The sequence below is a fragment of the Callospermophilus lateralis genome, chromosome 3 (genome assembly GCF_048772815.1).
Source record: "Callospermophilus lateralis isolate mCalLat2 chromosome 3, mCalLat2.hap1, whole genome shotgun sequence".
Taxonomy (NCBI): Eukaryota; Metazoa; Chordata; class Mammalia; order Rodentia; family Sciuridae; genus Callospermophilus; species Callospermophilus lateralis.
Window position 1 is genome coordinate 162848724 of NC_135307.1, and position 19299 is coordinate 162868022.

Consider the following 19299-nt stretch of genomic DNA (forward strand, 5'->3'; position numbering starts at 1 on the left):
ATGCTGCAGAGGTTTTGTGTGTGCGTGTTAGGTGTTGTCCAGGCAACAGAAGGCTGACAATGGAAGGCAAAGAGAATGTATTTCATGTGCGACATTCTGGGTATCAGATCAGCAGTGAGGAGGAAAAGGACAAGAAACAGGGCTACAGATCAGGCTGCAGAGGACTAGCTAGATCAAGGGCTAGGCAAAAAAGAATGTAAGCTGCGTTGGATGCTGGAAGAGAGGGTAGTGCAGGCAAATACATATCTGAAGGAAGTGGAATGGATGGGCACACAGGACTCAGAACTGGACCTAAACATGGGAAAGCATTGACTGTGACCTTAAGCAGGAGCATGATATGTGTTTGAGAGTTGGGACCAGCATAGACTAGACCTCTGGGCTCCTGAGATATAAATGGAGGGTTGAGGGTCCAGGCAGACTGTCAAGCAGAAGCAAGATCAACAAACTGAGGTCAAGATTAAAAGTTAAGGAATCGGAAGTGAGGTCTTCTATACTCCTGGCTTACATCCATGATTTCAACCTACTTCAAATTGAAAATACGCAATCTGGGGTGCAAAAAATTTGCAACTGCACTGAACATGCACAGATTTTTTTCTTATTTTACAAGCAATACAATATGACAACTATTTTTGTAGAATTTTCATTGTATGAGGTATTATAATAATCTAGAGATTATTTAAAGCATGTAGAGATTTAATGTAAATACCTTATATAAAATGCCATTTTATTTAAGGGACTTGAGTATCCACAGATTGTAGCAGTATCCAATGGAGGTCCTAGAGCCAATTTACCCATGGACAACTGGATTTCATCAGTAATGTAGATGGTTTTGTTTAGGGTCAGCTCCAGGGTTCTGGGTCTAAGCATTGGGCTGATTAATGAGAGTGTGTGATGTCAGGGTCCCTAGCAGGGAACATGGTCCTGAAGTTTTAAGTCCATCTGCATGTGAGTAAAAGTCTCAGGATCTGTCTACATAAGGGGTTCTCAACCCTTCAGTGAATCACTGGGAATCCCAGATCCATGTAAATCAAGGCGCCAGGCTCTGCCCTGGACCTCCTAAATGAGACTCTCTGAAGGTGAAGACCTTACAGGTTTCTTTTGTAAAACAGCTAAGAATCTGATCCTGAAAAAAAGAACCAAAAATGGACTTTGGTAAGCCAGCACCTTTGGGAAATGAGATCCTAGCACTGGTTCAAGGACCTTGTGAGTCTGCAGAGATGGTTACTCATGGGGAAGTCAGAGAAGTGCCAAGAACTGGGAGGCTTCTGGCACACCTGTGTTTACCTGAGTAAAATCAATTAACCACTCAAATATTCCCTGTAATATTCACTTCACTCATAATAAAGGTCAAACCTGCTTTTGACACATGATAAATAATTTCAATGCTAAAGCTGATTTTAATACCAAAATATTTGGAAAAAGGGGTTATTTTAACACTAGAACTAGTAAAGGGGAATTTTTTTTTAAACTTTCAAAAAGCATACCTCTTAGAAAATCTCTCAAAAACTCGTTATGCACATATGCGTTCAGCTTTTGCAGACAAATTTTCTGAGGAATCCTAGACAATTCCCTAGCAGAGAAGGCGTCTGATGTGCTAGAATCCATCTGCATCAAAATAAATCATTTCTGTATCTCATTAACATGACAAAATTGAAATACTTATTAGAAATTTGGTTAAAGTATGAGAATTCCTCAACAATACAAATTCTTTGTAGCTTCATATACTCTGAAGCTATTGACCATAGTGATTTAAAAGAACAGCAACAAAATTACTTTTTAATTGTCTGCATTGATGACTTGTTAAAGGGTGTATAAAGGAAAAGCAAACTGGTTCACATAATGTGTATATAAGGAAAGCTCATGAATTTAGTTTGTGGCCTTTTATATTTTGTTCCACTTGTAACACTTCATGGCACTTGGCTTTCCAGACACTGCTATAGAAATACTGATTTAAGTAGTTGTCATAATAACCCCCTGAGGAAGGTGTTATTATCATGGCCATTATTCTGGGGGGATCGGAGGCTCAGAAGTTGAGTAACTTGCCCTAGTTTCCATGCAGATGGAGCCAAGCTTCAAACCAGGTGTTAGTCCTGCTCCAAGTTCTGAGTTAACTGCTACACAATGTCCATTCTTTTTTTACCTCTTACCTACAAGAACATAAAGACAGTTGGGCACAGTGGCACACATTTATAATCCCAGTGACTTGGAAGGCTGAAGTAGGAAGATCACAAATTCAAGAATAGCCTTAGCAATTTAGTGAGGCCCTAAGCAACTTAGTTAGACCCTGTCTTAAGATAAAACATAAAAAGGGCTGGAAGTGTAGCTCAGTGGTAGAGTACTCTTAGATTCATTCCCTAATACAAAAAAAAAAAAAAAAAAAGGAATATAAGTACAGAATCAAGAGGAGTTATCTATAAATCAACTACCTAGAGAGGATGGTATAGGAAAAATGTTTATCTGGGCTGGGTTGTTGCTAAGGTGGTAGAGCACTTGCCTGGCACAGGTGAGGCACTGGGTTGGCTCCTCAGCACCAAATAAAAAATAAAACAAAGGCATTGTGTCCCTCTACTAGAAACAATATTGAGAGAGAGAGAGAGAGAGAGAGAGAGAGAGAGAGAGAGAGAGAGAGAGATTTTTTCTTCCTGCTCCATAAGAATAAATGTGAGACAAGAGGTTCCATGCCAACTTCAATCAGTCACTTTTCCACTGGAGCCTGGGGGATCTCCTCTGCTCCTCAGTTTCTTCCTTCTCTCCATTCCCCACCCGCTTTAGTCTTCATTTACTTTACTCAGAGCCCCAATTGTTCCCCTTGCCTCCAGTCTGATCCATTCTAATCTTCCTGAGCAGACCAGTTTCTAAAACACAAAGCTGTTGTCTACTCTAACTCAAATCTCTTCAATGTCACTGCTTTATGTTGAAGAGTCAAGTCTGATACAAAAAGTGCTTGCTTCCTGCTCTTGCCAGTTCATTATCCTATTCCAAACCCACCATAATAGGTGGTTTCTTTCTTCCACATGGACATTTTACCAAGACACATTGAGCTGTCTACCATTTTCTCTCCCCTGTTTATTTCACTCCTGGAATTTACTCCCCTTTCCAGTGACAATTTGAATCACCAACCTTAACCTAGCTACTTCTAAGATAGCCTTCAAAGCCCAGCTCACACATCATTTCTTCTTCCTCCTTGTCCTTTCTCAATCACGTGCATACAGACACAAGCATTCTTATCCTGCACCTTATCACTACTGATTTGTACCCACAAAATCTCCTCCTCTAAAAACTGTTCAGCTCAGCGATACTCATGTGAACTTCATAGTAACATCACAGGGAGCAATTTCTCAGACCCCACTGACGACCTAACAAACTAGAATTTCTAGGTTGGGGTCTGGTCTTTTGATTTTTCTGTGTGCTATCAGTACAGCAGCAATGCACTGAACTTCAAGTTGCCACCATCACACACACTGCCACATCTTATTGGTTTCTGACTCCCTGGTCAGCACCTTTGACTGTCTGGAATGAGGAAAAGGATCAATAAAAGATCAATGAATGAATGAATGGTGAATTAATCCTCTAAATGATTCATTAAATCTTTCTCTTCTTCGAAGCTAAATTATGCAGGAAACACTATAAATATTCTTTGGTCCACTAGCACCTACACATACTCTTAGAATTGGAATTTGCCTTTAAGAGTTGAGATCTATGACAATTTTTAATTTTGAACTGATTAAGGATCAGTGTATTGTGCCAACATTATAATAAGGGATACTAAAATAAAGTGAAGTTAGAGCTGTTCAAGACAAACACAAAAACAAGAATTCCGTAGTATGCACAGAATGTCTCTAAAGTACATTTTCATCTATTCTACAGTATAGCAGAAGGTGGTGCCCTCTGCTTCAAGTTTTAAAAGATTATATGAGCTACCTTAAATAATCAATATCTTTCTTTTTACTACTTTTTGCACATAGTAGTTTAGGAAGGAAAATGAAAATTGGAAAACCCCAAGAATGCTATGTATCAAAATATTATCTCAGACCTTTTTAGTTCCTTCATCAGTGTTCATGCTACATGTTGCTCAGATATATTCCAGACCTTCATGTTAAAATTAATAAGCCCACTGACGTGACTTTAAAAAAAAATCACTTTTCTAAATACGATCTCACTCCTTTAAAACAACTGATAAAACAAATGATGTAAACGAGATAAACTCTTAAATATAAAACTGTCCAACCAAAGTAATAAAAAGTACATCTTAATTTTTGAGGCAATATTCTGGACTATTGTCACATCAAGTGGAACACAACAACATCCTAATGGTAACTTTTAACATACCTGCTCTGGTCACTACCAGCAGCTTGCAGAGAAATATATAACACACATTTAACTGCTGACATGTAACTATGTAGCTATGTCTATATACACACCTGTTTAAAAGTACAGATTTGACAAAGCAAAGAGCAAACTGTTTTTAACCATCCTGAGGTTAGAGACTTTAGATGGCAGAGTATAGATTAACATTTACTAGTAAAAATATGTCCACTGAATATTTAAGTAGAATGGCAAATAGAAAGGACTGGGGATTTAGCTCAGTTGGTCCAGTGCTTGCCTTGCCTGATATGCATAAGGCTTTGGGGGGAAGGGGAGATAGAGATAGAGATAGATAGATAGATAGATAGATAGATAGATAGATAATCTGAGAGAAAGGCACACAAATAGAAAAAAAAAAAAAAACCATTATAAGGCATTCAGAGCCTGCATAAATAGGAATTATATCCTGCACATCACACTCCACTCCCCAAAGAAGTTTAGAAAAGGCTACCAAGGGGAGATACCCATGCTGGGAAAATGTACCCATTCTTTAAAGACTAATTTGTAGCTGCTGGTGTCTTACATAACTTGACATATAACCAGTGGTAGTTGATTCATCTCTTCAGAGATTCATCTCTTCACAGTTATTTCCATCTTGCCTACCTGGCAACATCTTGGTTGAGAAACTTTGCCAGTGCTAACATTAGTTATGGAAATCATGAACAACAGAAATAAGTAACTAAAGAGTAAACTCAACTTTAAAAAAAATTGTCCAGTATTACTGTTTCTTGACTACAAAAGACTTGTAGAGCAAGGAAAGTAGTTCATCAATAAACATAAAGGACTCTGAAAAGAATGTTGAAATGTACAAATTAGAAACTCAAAAAGCATGCCCATCTTCTATGGAAGCACCTCAAAGGACTCAAAACCTTGCTCTGACAGATTTTTCAGGACCACCTGCTTGCTTTGGCCCCTAAATTCTGTACCATTTAGTTCCTCAGAAATACTTTCCACCTTTTCTGTTTTCTCCCAAGTGTTAAGTTCTTGATTTTCCCAGGCAAGTCAAACAGTCAACTGGGAAGAAAGTATAATTTCAGTTGACTTGTTGATCTTGAGCCCCAACAATGGAGGAGGATCATTCCCAACTGTCTTGGGATAATGATAACAAACATATGGATTAAGTTTAAACAGCAACAGAAAAGAGATAATGGCTAAGACTTTTCTGGATTAAAGATCTTTGCAATTCAGGTTGTAACTGTGATTAAGCTGATGAGAATGGGGAATTCCCTTCTTCTTTGGAATAATTCCAAAAATCTTTTGAATAAGTGTATGCTGTAGAAACTGAAACCCAAGAAGATGAAGTGGTTAACTATATAGGGATTTCACAATAAATTCTATCAGAAAAGCATCAGAAAGTGGCAGAGAAAAACAATGTGTATGTAGACAATTACGAATGCATATGGGTGTGTTGTGTGTGTGTGTGTGTGTGTGTGTGTGTGTGTGTGTGTGAATAGAATGAAAAACTAATTGAGTATATAACTATATTCTAATTTCTTGTATGTCACTTTATCTTTTTTTTTTTTTTTTAATTTTTTTTTATTCCTAGACTTAAGCTATTTCACACTGAGAGAAGCAGCAGCACTGGATCACATTGGAAGCCAGATGCCAATGAGTACAATACCCTGGTTAGTACAGGGAGATCCAGACATTTGATCAACTATAGCTTCAGAATGCCAGCCAACCACAAATTCCATAACAGGAATATAAATGCATCCATTTACTCCCTCTCATTAACTTAACAGTCAGGCTTTGAACAATGCAATTGATTAACATATCCATTGTTCTCCTATGCTTTTGCCTCAAAATTTTTACTTCCTTTCGGATCAAAGATATCTGAATACTTAGCAAATAAATGCTCCTACAAAATAATTTCTGTAAAATATAGTGGCACCAAAAAGTGCCAGAATGAAACTTTTACTACTTCAATGAAGTGACAAAAATGCTAAGAAAACAAATCTATGAACCAGTTTTATTTTATTTGCATTTAACATGAGTATACACATTCATGTGTCTAACAAGATCTGCACTGTTACATTAAAAATACAGTACAATAACATTCAACATGAGGTACTTCATATTTATATATTTTTCCTTCATAAATAATGTTGTAAGCTGCTAAAGTCAAGCACTGATGCATAAGTTGCTACAGTGTCTTGAGTTAGCTGAGCTTATTAAACACCTTAAAAAAAACAAAAACAAAAAAGACAGTTCAGTGCAATAATTATGTAGAAATTAGACCATTTACTTAAATACTATTTTAAGATATGCTTAAAGAATGTTACATTAGAACTGCTAGCCTAGTTACCCTTTATCCCCAGTATGAACAATGACAAAGACTGCCAGATACATTGGGAAAAGCATCTACAGCGTACTCTGTTTAAGAAAGTTGTGTTTATACACTAGAGTTGCCTGCCTTGTCAGAACAATGGTTTCTAATTTTAAAAGCTACAAAATTCAAAATTACCAAAGAAAACAAAGCAAGCACATTAGCTTTCATTCCATTTTGTTGAAAATGCAGAAAGGAGACTTGGTCTAAAATATATAATTTTTTATTCTAAATACAATTTTCAAATTTTATCCACAGGCCAATCAGATGGTGAAAGTGTTTTTTTTTTTTTATTTTTATTTTTCTTCTCTTAATTGACAGAAAATTAAGTTCTTCTATACCCATCGTACAGGATCTCATGTGGCTTTCGGCAGCCTAGCTGTGCAGAGGGCAACTCACGTAACAGGAGTGCTGACAGAGCAGTGAAGGAATGACCCACTCTCAGGCGGTCTATCACACTCACACTCTCAACTATGAAATTAGTGCTGAGTAATATTTCTTCTCCTCTGGCTTCACGTCAAGTGCCTTCTAACCAGTTTTACCATTTTGCAAGATAGTTATGAGTTACTGAAATGTTTAACCATAATTTTAGAATAGAATCCTTTGCACAAGTATTTTTAAGTGAAAATTTATCTTTATTTCTTTAATGTTTTGCCAAAACTACAACCTGTCATGTCCATAATGAGAAATAACTGTTAGATAATTCTAGAAAGCTGTTCTGGCAGTATTCATCTATAGTCACCAGTAACAACTTTCAGTCAGCTATGCTAACAGACGTAGGTAAACGGCAAAAGTGATTAAAACAGTTCCCATAATCCAGTGTTCTCCTCCATCAGGGACACTCGCCAAAGGCGCCAGGCCCACATCTACAGAGGAAAAAGCAGCCCAGAAGCACAGTGAATAAGCAAGGGCAGTCACTCACTGGGCCTGGCTGGGGACAGCAGGGGGACCATTGTGTCCCACCTCTCACTAACCAGGCAGGGAGGAGGGAATTCCTGAGTTGGCAATCGCACTTGCATGCGCATGGGCACATGGGCTCACAAGCACACACACACACCCAAGACTAACTCCTGGCCCCAGACAAACCAGTTTCAGGCTTGCAGAGCAGGAGAAGGAGGCGGCCAAGGGACCACACTCTAGGTGGCGGAGAAGCCATCTCAGGATCACACTGAGCAGAAAAGCTGCCCAAAAACACATGGATTCTTCAACTGGCAGTGATCACACTGGGCACGGCCAGGGTCACAGGCACCAAACCAACAAAAGCCATCACTGAAGGAGAATTTTTTTAATGAGCTTTTCCTCCTTTGCTTACATTAGCCATGGACAAATAAGAGAGCCAGATGTGCTGCTGATGCAGTGAATTCAGGGACAACAAACTCTGTTACTCCAACCAATTTTTGAAAACCCTGCAGGCATATATTGGCACTTTAAGGTGGCCAGAGGCCAGATTCTAGCAGTCCAGAATGAGAACAGAACTATAATCAACAAATAAAATAGCATATGGTCAAAGATTAGATAAAGTATATTTTAGATTAAAAAAAAAACAACAAATAGAAGTATTTTATGACATTAACAATGTAGTGCTACAAAACCAGTTATTACTCCATTCCTCTAAAGAAATGTTTGGTCCTCTTTTAAATGGGGGAAAAGGGATTAGAAATTCTATACAGTACGATTTATAAAAACAAGCAAATGATAGGGACCCAAAGCTATATGGCAAGAAAAGAGTGCCTTTTTCAAATGCATTATCAATTAAAGTATTTGTAGTTTGGAATTTTTTAGGTTCTTTTTTAAAACCTTTACTGTAAATTAGCAGGCCTGCGATTTTTTTCTATTGACAATAAACTTTTATAATTTCATTACTTCCAAAAGAAGTGTTCATATTGTGTTACCTTGTCTTCTTAAAAGAATATAAGTCTTCTTTGCCTATAAAACACCACTCGATTCCTTAGTTTCTTATTTTATACTGCCATTTTGAGTTAATGTGTAATAATCTTATTGGTTTAGGATTAAAAAAGCAAAGCAAGAAGCAACAACTTTAAAAGAAAAAAATGTAAGAGCCAAACATGACTACTTTCTACATTCTAAATTATTACTTATTATAAAGTAAAATTTCTCTCAAAATTGTACACTGAGGTTTATCTGGTTTTTTTGGGGGGGTGGGCTTTGTTTAAAAATAACTCTTGATTGTTATTATTTTAGACTATTTCCATTCATCAAATAAAATCCAAAAAGAAATTTGAGGTGATCCAAAATTTTCTTTAGAGACATGAAACTGGGAGGTCGGTGGGGCATCTGAGAGAGCATAATCTCCCCAGGTGTATAGACGCAACTCTGAAAACCACAAAGCCTTAGTAAGAACTTGGCTCTTTAAGCATATAGTTAAAAGCGGAATGCTGCATTTTAGCCTGTACATAATTAAAAAGGGTAAAAGAAATTAGAAACTGCCTACCGCTTCATTCATAACAAATTACCTGCACTGATCACATATCTGCAGATGAGCTAAGCATCAAGCAAGGAGGGGCCAGATGTGCACCCGAGCTCACACTGCTTGGGGAAGTGAAGCTTTAAGCATAGAATATAAGTTCAGGGATCTGCCCTCCCTGTACCCCAGTGCCATTTGTGCTATCTGAGGAGCACTGAAACTGGACAGTCACTTTGCCACACTGAACTTCCGTCATGCCTTCTTGTCCAAAGTAGCTGAGTTCATTGCCATCCAGTATCACACTGGCTGTGTAGAAGGTGTCCGGCTCGATCTGCACAGGATACTCAAACCACACAGGGAAGGTATTGCTGGATCCATCTGAGAAGTACTTGCTCAAGTTCTGCCCCAGGACAACACCCTGCCGCTTGAGTTCAATCTTGGCACTGTATTCTGCAGAACCACAGCTGGAGCCATACAGCCCAAAGCCTGCAATAAACACTCTTTTATCAACAGCAAACTGGATGCTGTCACAGCGACCCCGATAGCGCCACTGGTTGCTCCTATAGGCACAAGACTGGAAACGGTGACAGCGCTGGGGGACAAGACCCTTGCGGGCTTTACTCACAAACTGCAACTCTGGCTTTTTGGCCGCAGTGTACCAGAGGAAGATGTCATTGGTCTCATTGAGAGTTAATACTCCGGACTGGGCAGCACCATTTGCAAAGTCATCAAGGGCCATTGTGGGTATGCGGATCAAGTACAGTGCCTTTCCTAGGACCTTACGTTTATTTTCAATGCTCAAGGCTAGATCTTGTCGCTGGCATTCTACTTCAGCCCAGTTGAGAGCTGCCTCAAAAACCACGATTTCTTTGGCATTCAGAGTTTCCCTGCGGAGGATACTTTCTAGTGTCTGGAAGTCAATATCACAGAATCCCTCAGACTTGAGAGCTAACTCAGCCTGGGCATCAATTACCTCCCAGCAACGCTGGGTCAGATCAGGCTCCTCGAATAGACAGCTCTGGGAGAGGAGCACACAGGCATTCTTGGCGCTCAGGCTTGTCTCCAGGAAATTAACACAGGCTCTGGCAAGGTGAGGGACAATGTACTTTTTGGCAGCATACAGTGTAGCCAACACTGTGTCAGCAGCCAAGTCAATTTCATCACAATAGATATATCTGAAAGAAAACATACAATATATAAATGGAATTTTCACAAAATGAGCATGCTCAGCAAGTAAAGAAGCAACTATTTTCACATTTGTTCCAAGAACATCATCTTATGTGACATTTAATATAAACATGCTTAAAGAAATATCTGAATTATATTTATAAGTTATTACTATCTCAGCTCAGTAGTAAGTTTGTATCATTAAAGGCATTAACTTAGTATTACCATTCTGGCCTATGTTTCACATGCTATATATAGTGTCTTCTCAACAAAAATAGAAGATACTGTAACTATTCAAACTTCACTCGACATCAGAAAAAATAGCAAAACTGTATTACATATGTTATATTTAGATAAAAACAAAATGCCTTTACTACTATAATTTCAGCATTAACCCTATCTTGATGCTTTTGGATTTCTCCTAAAGATTAAAAAAAAAAAAAACTGATACTAAATATTTTTCAAATAGATCCAAGTTCACAAATAATCAAATATGGACTTCAATTCTACCCTCCAGGTTACTTAGAACACAGCAGGCTCTGTGCCAGTTTATTTGTTTAATTCAAAACTTCTAAATTCCTCCTACATATATTCTTTTCACCTTCAGAATTAAAGAATACAATTTTTCCATATGTATTAATTAAAAGACAAAATTGGAAAACTTAAATGTAGAGTTTCTATGTCAATAAACCACATTTTGTGGTATCTTAGAGGACAGTGATAGTTTCTCAAAATGGAATGTGAAAGTAGAAATTATCTGCTTCTGATAGATGGTTATGGTTAACATAAAAAAAATAGAAATAATAACATTTACCTTTAACTTTTTCTAGCTAAAGTGCTAGGTACTTTATCTGAAGTCTTCCTGTATTTATTTTATTTCATCTTAGTAAAAGACACGTAACTCAAAAAATCAGCAATACCTTCTGTGAAAAAGTAGAGAAATTCAAGCATGCAAAGAGAAAAATGTCCATGATCACAAATGAAACCTGCCCTTTTGCTCCTAGGAAGCCCTTCTCCTCTCTGATAGGCTAAGCCAGATGCCATTTGACAATACACTTGCAGCTCAGTTCTGCTTTGACCAACAGCCAGGACTTTGGGAAGGATCCTGGAACATGGTGAGTAGGTTTGTAACTCTTACCCTGTAATTGTCAAGGGCACAGTCATCCCCGTGACAATCTCTTCTCCTGGAATACTGGCTTCTCACCCACAATGTACAAGGAAGGAAATCTGGTCCACAGTATCACAACTATGGCATGGCAGCCAAAGGCATCTTACAGCATCTCTGACTCCTACCACTTTATGTGGACTGTGTGTACAACTTTAAAAAGCTGTATTAATACATGGTCTAGGTGATACAACTATGAGAAAAGACACTTGACCAATGCTGAATCAAATGAGTTAGGTGAGATGTAACTCTTGGTCATCTTGCTGCTTCCTAATTATGCATATGTCTAGAACAACTCAACAAACTATTTGGCTGTAGTGAAGCCCAAAATGCTGAAGTATTGCTGCATACTGCTCAGCAAGAGATAATACTGTCAAAGATACTGAGTTAACTTCCTCTGATGGAGGGTGGGTGAGAGGACCCTTAGAGGTAAAACTGATTTCTGCACGTACTTCTCTAAAAGACCACAAAGATTAAAATTGGTGGATTAGTTTAGGTTTTGGTGCTTCACATGCTTACTTGCCTTTCATTTCCCTATATTCCACTGTGAAAGTTCTAGTCAACAGCAATTAGATTTCAGAATTTTAATATGAATAAAAAATACATTTAAGCTCTAGAACTATAATTTTTCAGCAGGCAGTAATAATACATAGCAACATTTTAACCATTAATGGAAACATTGTCCAACTTGTTGACCCACTGAATGATTTTTCTGAACAATAATTTTATTTATTTCAGTGAAATGAAATCCCTAGAGCTGCAGATGACCTTGAACTCAATCTTTAGTGTCCTAGAAATGAATGCAGATTAAGAGAAAGCATATAAATAATATTTAGAATAACACTAAATTTTAATAACAGGGTAGACTATCACCCATTGTCTAGCACTGGTACATAGTACAGAAGATGATTCATGTATCTGCTTGACATATACTGGAAGCTACAAAAGACCTACTAGATATAAAGCTAATGTAAATTAATATTACATATACTTTTGTATTTCTAGATTACCAACTGAAGTTTTTCTGTATACATCTACATGAAATCATAGAAAACGATTTATAACTTCCAAAAATTTCTCCTCTAATATCAAATGCAAATGCTTCTTATTCTGGAGAAAGTGTCCAATTTTATAGAAGAGTAAGTGTACCGTATTTGTGCAAAAAGATCGGACTAAGTCAACAGACAGCGAATTCTACATTTGCTGTTAGGAGATGATAACTCAGAAAACTAAGAAGTCTTCCAAATTGTAGTGTTTAAAAAAGGTATATAATTTCTGGAATTGTGAAATAAAAATGTATTTCTTTGAAGACTTCTTCACACATACTGATTTCAGATAAAACATGTGCTATTAAACAATGCCTAAACCTGAAAGTTATTTTTCTTTAATTACAAGCCATTAAGAACCAAATTGCTATACATGCCACTTGCCCCCACATCCTGTGCCAAGGTGTGGATAAATGCTTGCATCATTCCACATGCTTTCCAATTAAAGATGAATAGCAGTTTTCTCCAAAAACATGTACAGGATAAGCAGCACCCTCTTTCTTCATCAGAGTCTCCTTTTTTTGTTATGCAGAACTTACATTTAACTTTGAAGCCAGCAGGGTACAAATATAGCATAAACAAACTCTTTCCAAACATAGAAATAATGCTTACTTCAGCATGGCGAGGAAAGCAGCAGGTTCGACATCTGGTATACGGATTTCATCTTTGTCCTCGGCAAGTTCTCCGTAAAACATCGCATGGAACACAGAGCTCCCAACAGCTAAGACATACTGTGGGGAAAGGGAAATCTTATTTCATGCACTAAATTGAAAGTGTTTTCAGCAAATCAATCCAGAAAAACAACTCTAAGCAATCAGGTTTAGTGGGCGTGGAGTACCTAAACCTGTTCCTTTGAAAAAACCAAGATACAGGGTATTTGGCAGGGAAATATAAGATGTTCATACAAAATAGCCTCTATGCTAATTATTTCAAAGCTTTCAGAGATTAACACAGGGGTCCCCTCATTGCATCATAAATACAATAAAAGCTTATCTCACTATTTCTAGGAAAGGGGTCAATACATGACTTTCCTAACCTGTCATAACAACTTCCCAGGGCTGGAGAGTTAAGAGGGTATGTTTCTGTGAGAGATATAAAGCAGTATAGTAGGAAACAATGAAAAAATTAAGCGTGGTCAAAGCCCTTTGGATAGGGTATGCTTTCTCTGTAACTGGGGAAAACATGCACTGCCTGCCATCGGCAAGCTGCCCACATCAAGTTCCAGGCTGACTGAGAGGGTCCCTTTTTGTAAATCTCAGGACAAAACCGGTAATGCAGCTGTTGCTTACTTTGTGTCCTGGCAACCGCTGAGTCCCACCTGGTGGCCCAACCACAAAATGTACATCTGCCATCAAATCATTATTGAACATCACCGCATTTCTATAAACAGAGGCAATTCATTAATTCACAGCAGCCAGCATTGTTAATCCCTTTCTCCAACATAAAAAAACCCATAAAAGACTCACAAGCTAAGCAATAGTTTAGTAACTTCATAGCAAAATTTAAAAAATAAAGATTGAAACTAAACAACTGTGTTTGTAGTTATTGCAAACACACAGGAAGTAGCAAAAGTTTTTTTTTTTTTTTAAGTTATACAAACTTTTTACAAGGCTAAGGACAAATTAAAGGTTTCTATTTTTCATGGCCTATAGAATATAACCCTGTCACTTAAATATTACAGCTTGCAAAAACATTTTTGTCTAAGAGGAAAACAGCTGTACTGTTTTGGAAAAGATACAAGGCAGTTTTCCATTACCAATAAAGCTTCTGGGAAAAGAGGAAACACAGATTTGTGTTAAAATACATTACAGGTTGTTCAAAAGCACAAACTTCAACACAGGAAAACTTTTAAAGTACATGTGCTGGCTCAGTACTTACCTTTCTCTAATGGTGGGATAGAGACCCTGCCAGTTGGGGGCCGGGATCAGGTTGTTGTTGCTGAGATTCTGCTGGTGATACTGCTGGACAGTGGTGCTGCTGGAGTTAGCTGGTTTTTTCCGGGGAAATATATCAGCAGCCATCTTCTTCTTCTTTTTAGTCTTCAAGGTAATTATTTCATAACAAACTGGGGGCAACTTGCTGCTGCTACTGCTAGTGCCGCTGCTGTTATTTGCTTTCTTTGAGCTTTTCTTGGACCTGTTCTTTACCGTCTCTGGAAGCATCAAGAAGAAGGTGAGACATTTCATGTTCTTTTCCTTGTCATCTACCATGAGTACAGTATGTTTCTCTTTACAGCTAGATATCCCAAACTGGTTCAAACATCAAGGAAAACAGGCTGGCCGGAGCCAAGATGTTAACAGAAACCAACAAGCTGATATTTTGCTTCTTTTCTCAGCCAGGCAAGGTGACCTTTTCACTATGTTGAATAGAAACTGGCTTTAAGTTTTATCCAGTACTGGGTCTGTTAAATACATCCCCATCATGATTCCTGTTTCTCTTACTTGCTCATAAAAACAACCGTTTCCTAGATCACCTGAAAACGCTACACTGAGCGAAGACGACAGGCACAGAGCTGTAGCACTTGTTTTCTGAATTAGGTTAGCAAGATGTGCTGGAGCCGAGTGAGTCTGTTCAGTCAGCTGAAGTTGTGTGGTGAATGGATCGGAGGAGAGTAGGTATTACAGCCCTGCAGATGGAGTCAGACAGCCAGTGCTCGGAGCCAATAGCTGAAGTCACCAATCATGATTGGACCAAGCAAAACAGTGACACCTATTGTAACATGCATAGTTCTGATATTAAAGGAACAGCAGTTGTATTCTCTGTCTACTGTATATTTAAATAAGATAAACAATGTATGAAATATATTTGAACATAGGAAGAAAGGAGTTTATGCCCACAAATTTCTCTTTAGTTAGAATATACATTTTTATTTTTTCAGCTAAGCAAGCAACTCAAATTAACAAAGCATAGGACAGACAGCTATTTCTAGATTTCTGGTAAAAATATTTTTTACAGCAGCATTTAGTTTCAAATATTTTAGACAAAATCCTCTATAGTCTGTAAGTTTAAAAGGATTAACAATAGCAAAACCATATTAAACATATTTATTACATCTGAAAGAGGAAGGAGGTTGTTTTTCCTTTTCATTTTTCAGTGTCTTTAAATGCAAGTTATATTCCAGTATAAAAGATGAGAACTAAGGCCATGTGTTCATTTTACCTTCCAGTGTTCTCTAGCTCCTGTCTAATGGTCTTTAACAGGACTCCCAGGTCACAAAACATTATTAATTAAGATAAGATTATACCAGTAGGCTGAGCTGCACTGAAGCCTAAGACAAATTCTAGATGTAAAAATAACATTCAAATGAGATAAATCTGGTAATCAGTGTTTAAAGGCTGTAATTCACTAAAAATATGTCAGATGGTGCTCTGTTCTGGATCTCAAAATTCCAACTTAACTGTTATTTCCACATTTAATCTTGTTATAATTTTAAAGAATATAATCTACAATTTCTAACACAGAGCCAATAGTAAGGCTATTTAAGATGATAAATGTCTGATGCTACCTAGTTAAAATGCAAACAGGTTCTCTCTGCTTTGGATCAGAATATAAACTACTGTATGGTTTTCAAAAATATGAATCCTCCAACAATTTCTAGTAAAAAACAAAACCAGAAACACCTGCTGTAGAGTCTTCATATGCATATTTATTTGTAAAGAGGGACTAATGAAGATATTTAATCTCACCCCTATCTATTTGGATTATTCTCATTTGTGGGAAGCACAGCAGCCACTTGCTGCCCCCCACAATCTAATGTACCCTTCTTAACCACAGTCCTGATTGTTGCATTTTATGTAAGTAATGACTAACAAAATGAGAGCTTAGCATATGAGAACTATTAGTGTTAACATTATAATTAGTAATCTAATAAAGATAATTCCAACAATTTTTAAACTCTTAGAATACTAAATCACTAAATTAAACCAAACAATATCCTCCTTTCTGTCATTACTATTATTCTAAAAACTATTTCAAAGACACTGCAGAACACAACTGTGTAAAGAGAGCCACAATCTTTAGCATAAGGTCACCCATCCCAATTTTATATGGACCCTGAATGCTGCTAATTTATTGCAATTATTGTATTATCACTCACAGGGCTAATATATCATACATCTATACATACAAATGACCTTCAAATACATTTTAATGAACAAAGACAACGGGATCTGGAAAGGAGTTTAAAAAAGCACCTGGAAAAAGGCATAAAGAAACAAGTAGGCTCCAATTTAGGTATCTACTCAGAATATGGTTAAAAACCAAAGGATTTCAATTCTCCACTGCTACTGAACTTGGATCATATCCCTCCTCAGCAAGGCCCCACCCTGGGAAGGCCCTTCTGACAGAAATTCATCTCACAAATCTAGTATCTGGCTTTTCAGGTCAGAAGTAATCAGGATGGAAAGAGACACCAGCCACTTTGAGGAGACATCATTAACTAGCAGATGAATGAGACAAAATAGAAAAACATACAACAGCAACATGGAAGGCTTTGTAGTTCTTATTCATTTTGCATATAGCTCAATATTCACCACAAAGAGAGCCTCTAAAAAAATATGGCTTTTGCAACACTAAGTTGAAGAAAAAAAAGAGTATATGCAAATACTTTTAAGAAAGAAAATTCTATAACATTTAGAAACTGATCTTTCTGAAATTAAATATTCTAGTTATGCGGAAAATTAAATTTTGTAGAAAGGCTTGAAAATCCCAGTTAAATGAAGTAGTGCTAAGTCTGAATCACCTAGAAAAGTGCTGCAAAGAGGGGTATCATCAATTTTCACTCAGGTGAATGTTGGGACAGATGAGAACAGCTGTTTAAAATCAAGACAACGGGGGCTGGGGTTGTGGCTAGCATGCGTGAGGCACTGGGTTTGATCCTCACCACCACATAAAAATAAAATAAAGGTATTGTGTTCACGTATAACTAAAAAATAAATATTTTAAAGAAATAAAATCAAGACAACAGAAAAATGATCAGACAGCTATCTTTTCTTGCCACAGTAATAAGTCGGGTAATACAAGTTCTTGCTACTAAAAGTGTAGTCCCAAGATCCAAAGTAGCATCTCTCAGGAGTGTTTACTGAAACCCACAATCTCAGCCAGATTCTGCATCACAATCTGCATTTTAACAAGACCCTTCACATTTATAAATGGTATGGAATTCAAGTTTGAGGAAAAAACTCACAAAGAAACTAAGGATATTATAGTGCCTTCCCAAAGATCCCACACCAATATTTCAGCTCTCAAGTGAATGAACAAAACAACTCAAAACATTTTAATTTGATTTTGAAATAAAAATTAGCCCTTCATATCTTGTTCTGAAAGTCCTTCTGGTTAAATGTCAACATTTTAGGAATAGGGGTGCAGACAACCAACTGAGAGGGCTTAGGATATCTGCTAATCCTATGGAAAAGAAGTTTAAAATCAGATTATTTTAAAGGATAATGGCAGAAATTATTTTAGTGGGAAAAACAAAGGATTCAAAAATGCCAAGTGTGAAGCAGATGAACTATCTTTTTAAAATAATCTACTTCACAATTCTGTTTCAAAAAATTAGCAATGCAGCAGGGTAAAATTAGTAACAAAGTAATATGGTTCAATCCTAGCTGGATCACTTGAAGTAACACAGGGACAGCAGGGAGTTAAACAAATCATTCAGCCTTTAAGGGCCTCAGTTTCCAGTTATAAAGTGAAGAGGTTCATTTACAATAAAAGAGTGTTTCTCATCTAATAGATGAGTTTCTCCAACTTTATACTCAATCCATAGTAAGAAGTACATTTTATATTCTGACAGTATAAACACAAACACATAGATGCATACAAATCAAAAGAATGAACAAAACAAACTTTACTCTGATATTTTCTACTTTATTCTTTTGTTTTGTTTTAATCTTGACCCATCCAATTGTTCTCATGATCACAGTTTAATAAACATTGATCTAGAGTTTTTTGAGGGGCATCACCAAAGAGTTTACCAACCAGAGTTTTTTTCTATCAAGAATTTGGACCAAGAATACCAGATGGAGAAGTAAGGCTCCACCCACAATGGGGTATCCATGAAACCTTTCAACCTGCAGGTAAAATTGGCAATGTGCATTTATCTTTCTGGAAAGAGTAATGATAGCTTTCATCTATCCTTTTGAGTAATCCATGACACCTAAAACAGTAAAATCTCGTGAAAACTCTAGTATTGATTTAAATATACAATTTTATGACTTATTCTCCCTTGATTAAATATAAACAGTTGAAAATCCCATCTATTCAGTCTATAACCCAAACCTATCACACACTGGGTTGAAGGACAGTAAAGGATAACAGCCTAAGACCTACTGTCAAATTTTAACTCTAACATGTCTTTCCAACTAGCATTCCATCACTTGTTCTTACACTTACACTTCCTGGATTTTATAGCTGCTCTGAGACACAGTGAATCTGCCTTAATGAGGTAAATATCTGATCAAGAAACCCACCAATCTTTAATGAAAGCATTCCCAAAACATACCATGCTGATTATTATTGCATGTTGTGCATACAATAGGAAAGATTAGGAACCAAGCTCAAAACTTGTAAGTTAATAATAGTGGGGTTTCAGTTCAGCTTACAAGCACCACAAAGTTAAATCACCATGATCGATTTCATTCAATTCTCAATAATGACAAAATTACCAATAGAATTTAAGGTCCAAAAGAAGGTTTACAAGCTGTCCTACCTTTAGTACAATTTTACATATACAGATTGGGAACATGAATGAGATTTGGAATTGAAAGGGACTCTAGAAATCATGTAACACAGCTGTTGGCTCACA

At 37.1% G+C, this 19299-nt stretch overlaps 1 protein-coding gene across 2 annotated transcripts in view; it reads right to left on the reverse strand.

Annotated features, from left to right (window-relative positions):
- Window positions 1-6334: 6334 nt before the first annotated feature.
- The window catches only part of Btbd3 (BTB domain containing 3), a 41853-nt gene continuing 28888 nt past the window's right edge, over window positions 6335-19299 (reverse strand). The window contains exons 2-5 of one of the 2 annotated variants that reach the window (XM_076851507.2): window positions 14373-14646; window positions 13784-13874; window positions 13107-13225; window positions 6335-10291 (exon numbers count right to left, since the gene is read on the reverse strand). In XM_076851507.2, the coding sequence (XP_076707622.1) occupies window positions 9259-10291; window positions 13107-13225; window positions 13784-13874; window positions 14373-14515 (1386 nt within the window). In that variant the 5' untranslated portion in view covers window positions 14516-14646 and the 3' untranslated portion in view covers window positions 6335-9258. Of the gene's footprint in view, window positions 10292-13106; window positions 13226-13783; window positions 13875-14372; window positions 15194-19299 lie in introns of those variants that run through there. The other variant, XM_076851506.2, reaches the window with a different exon arrangement.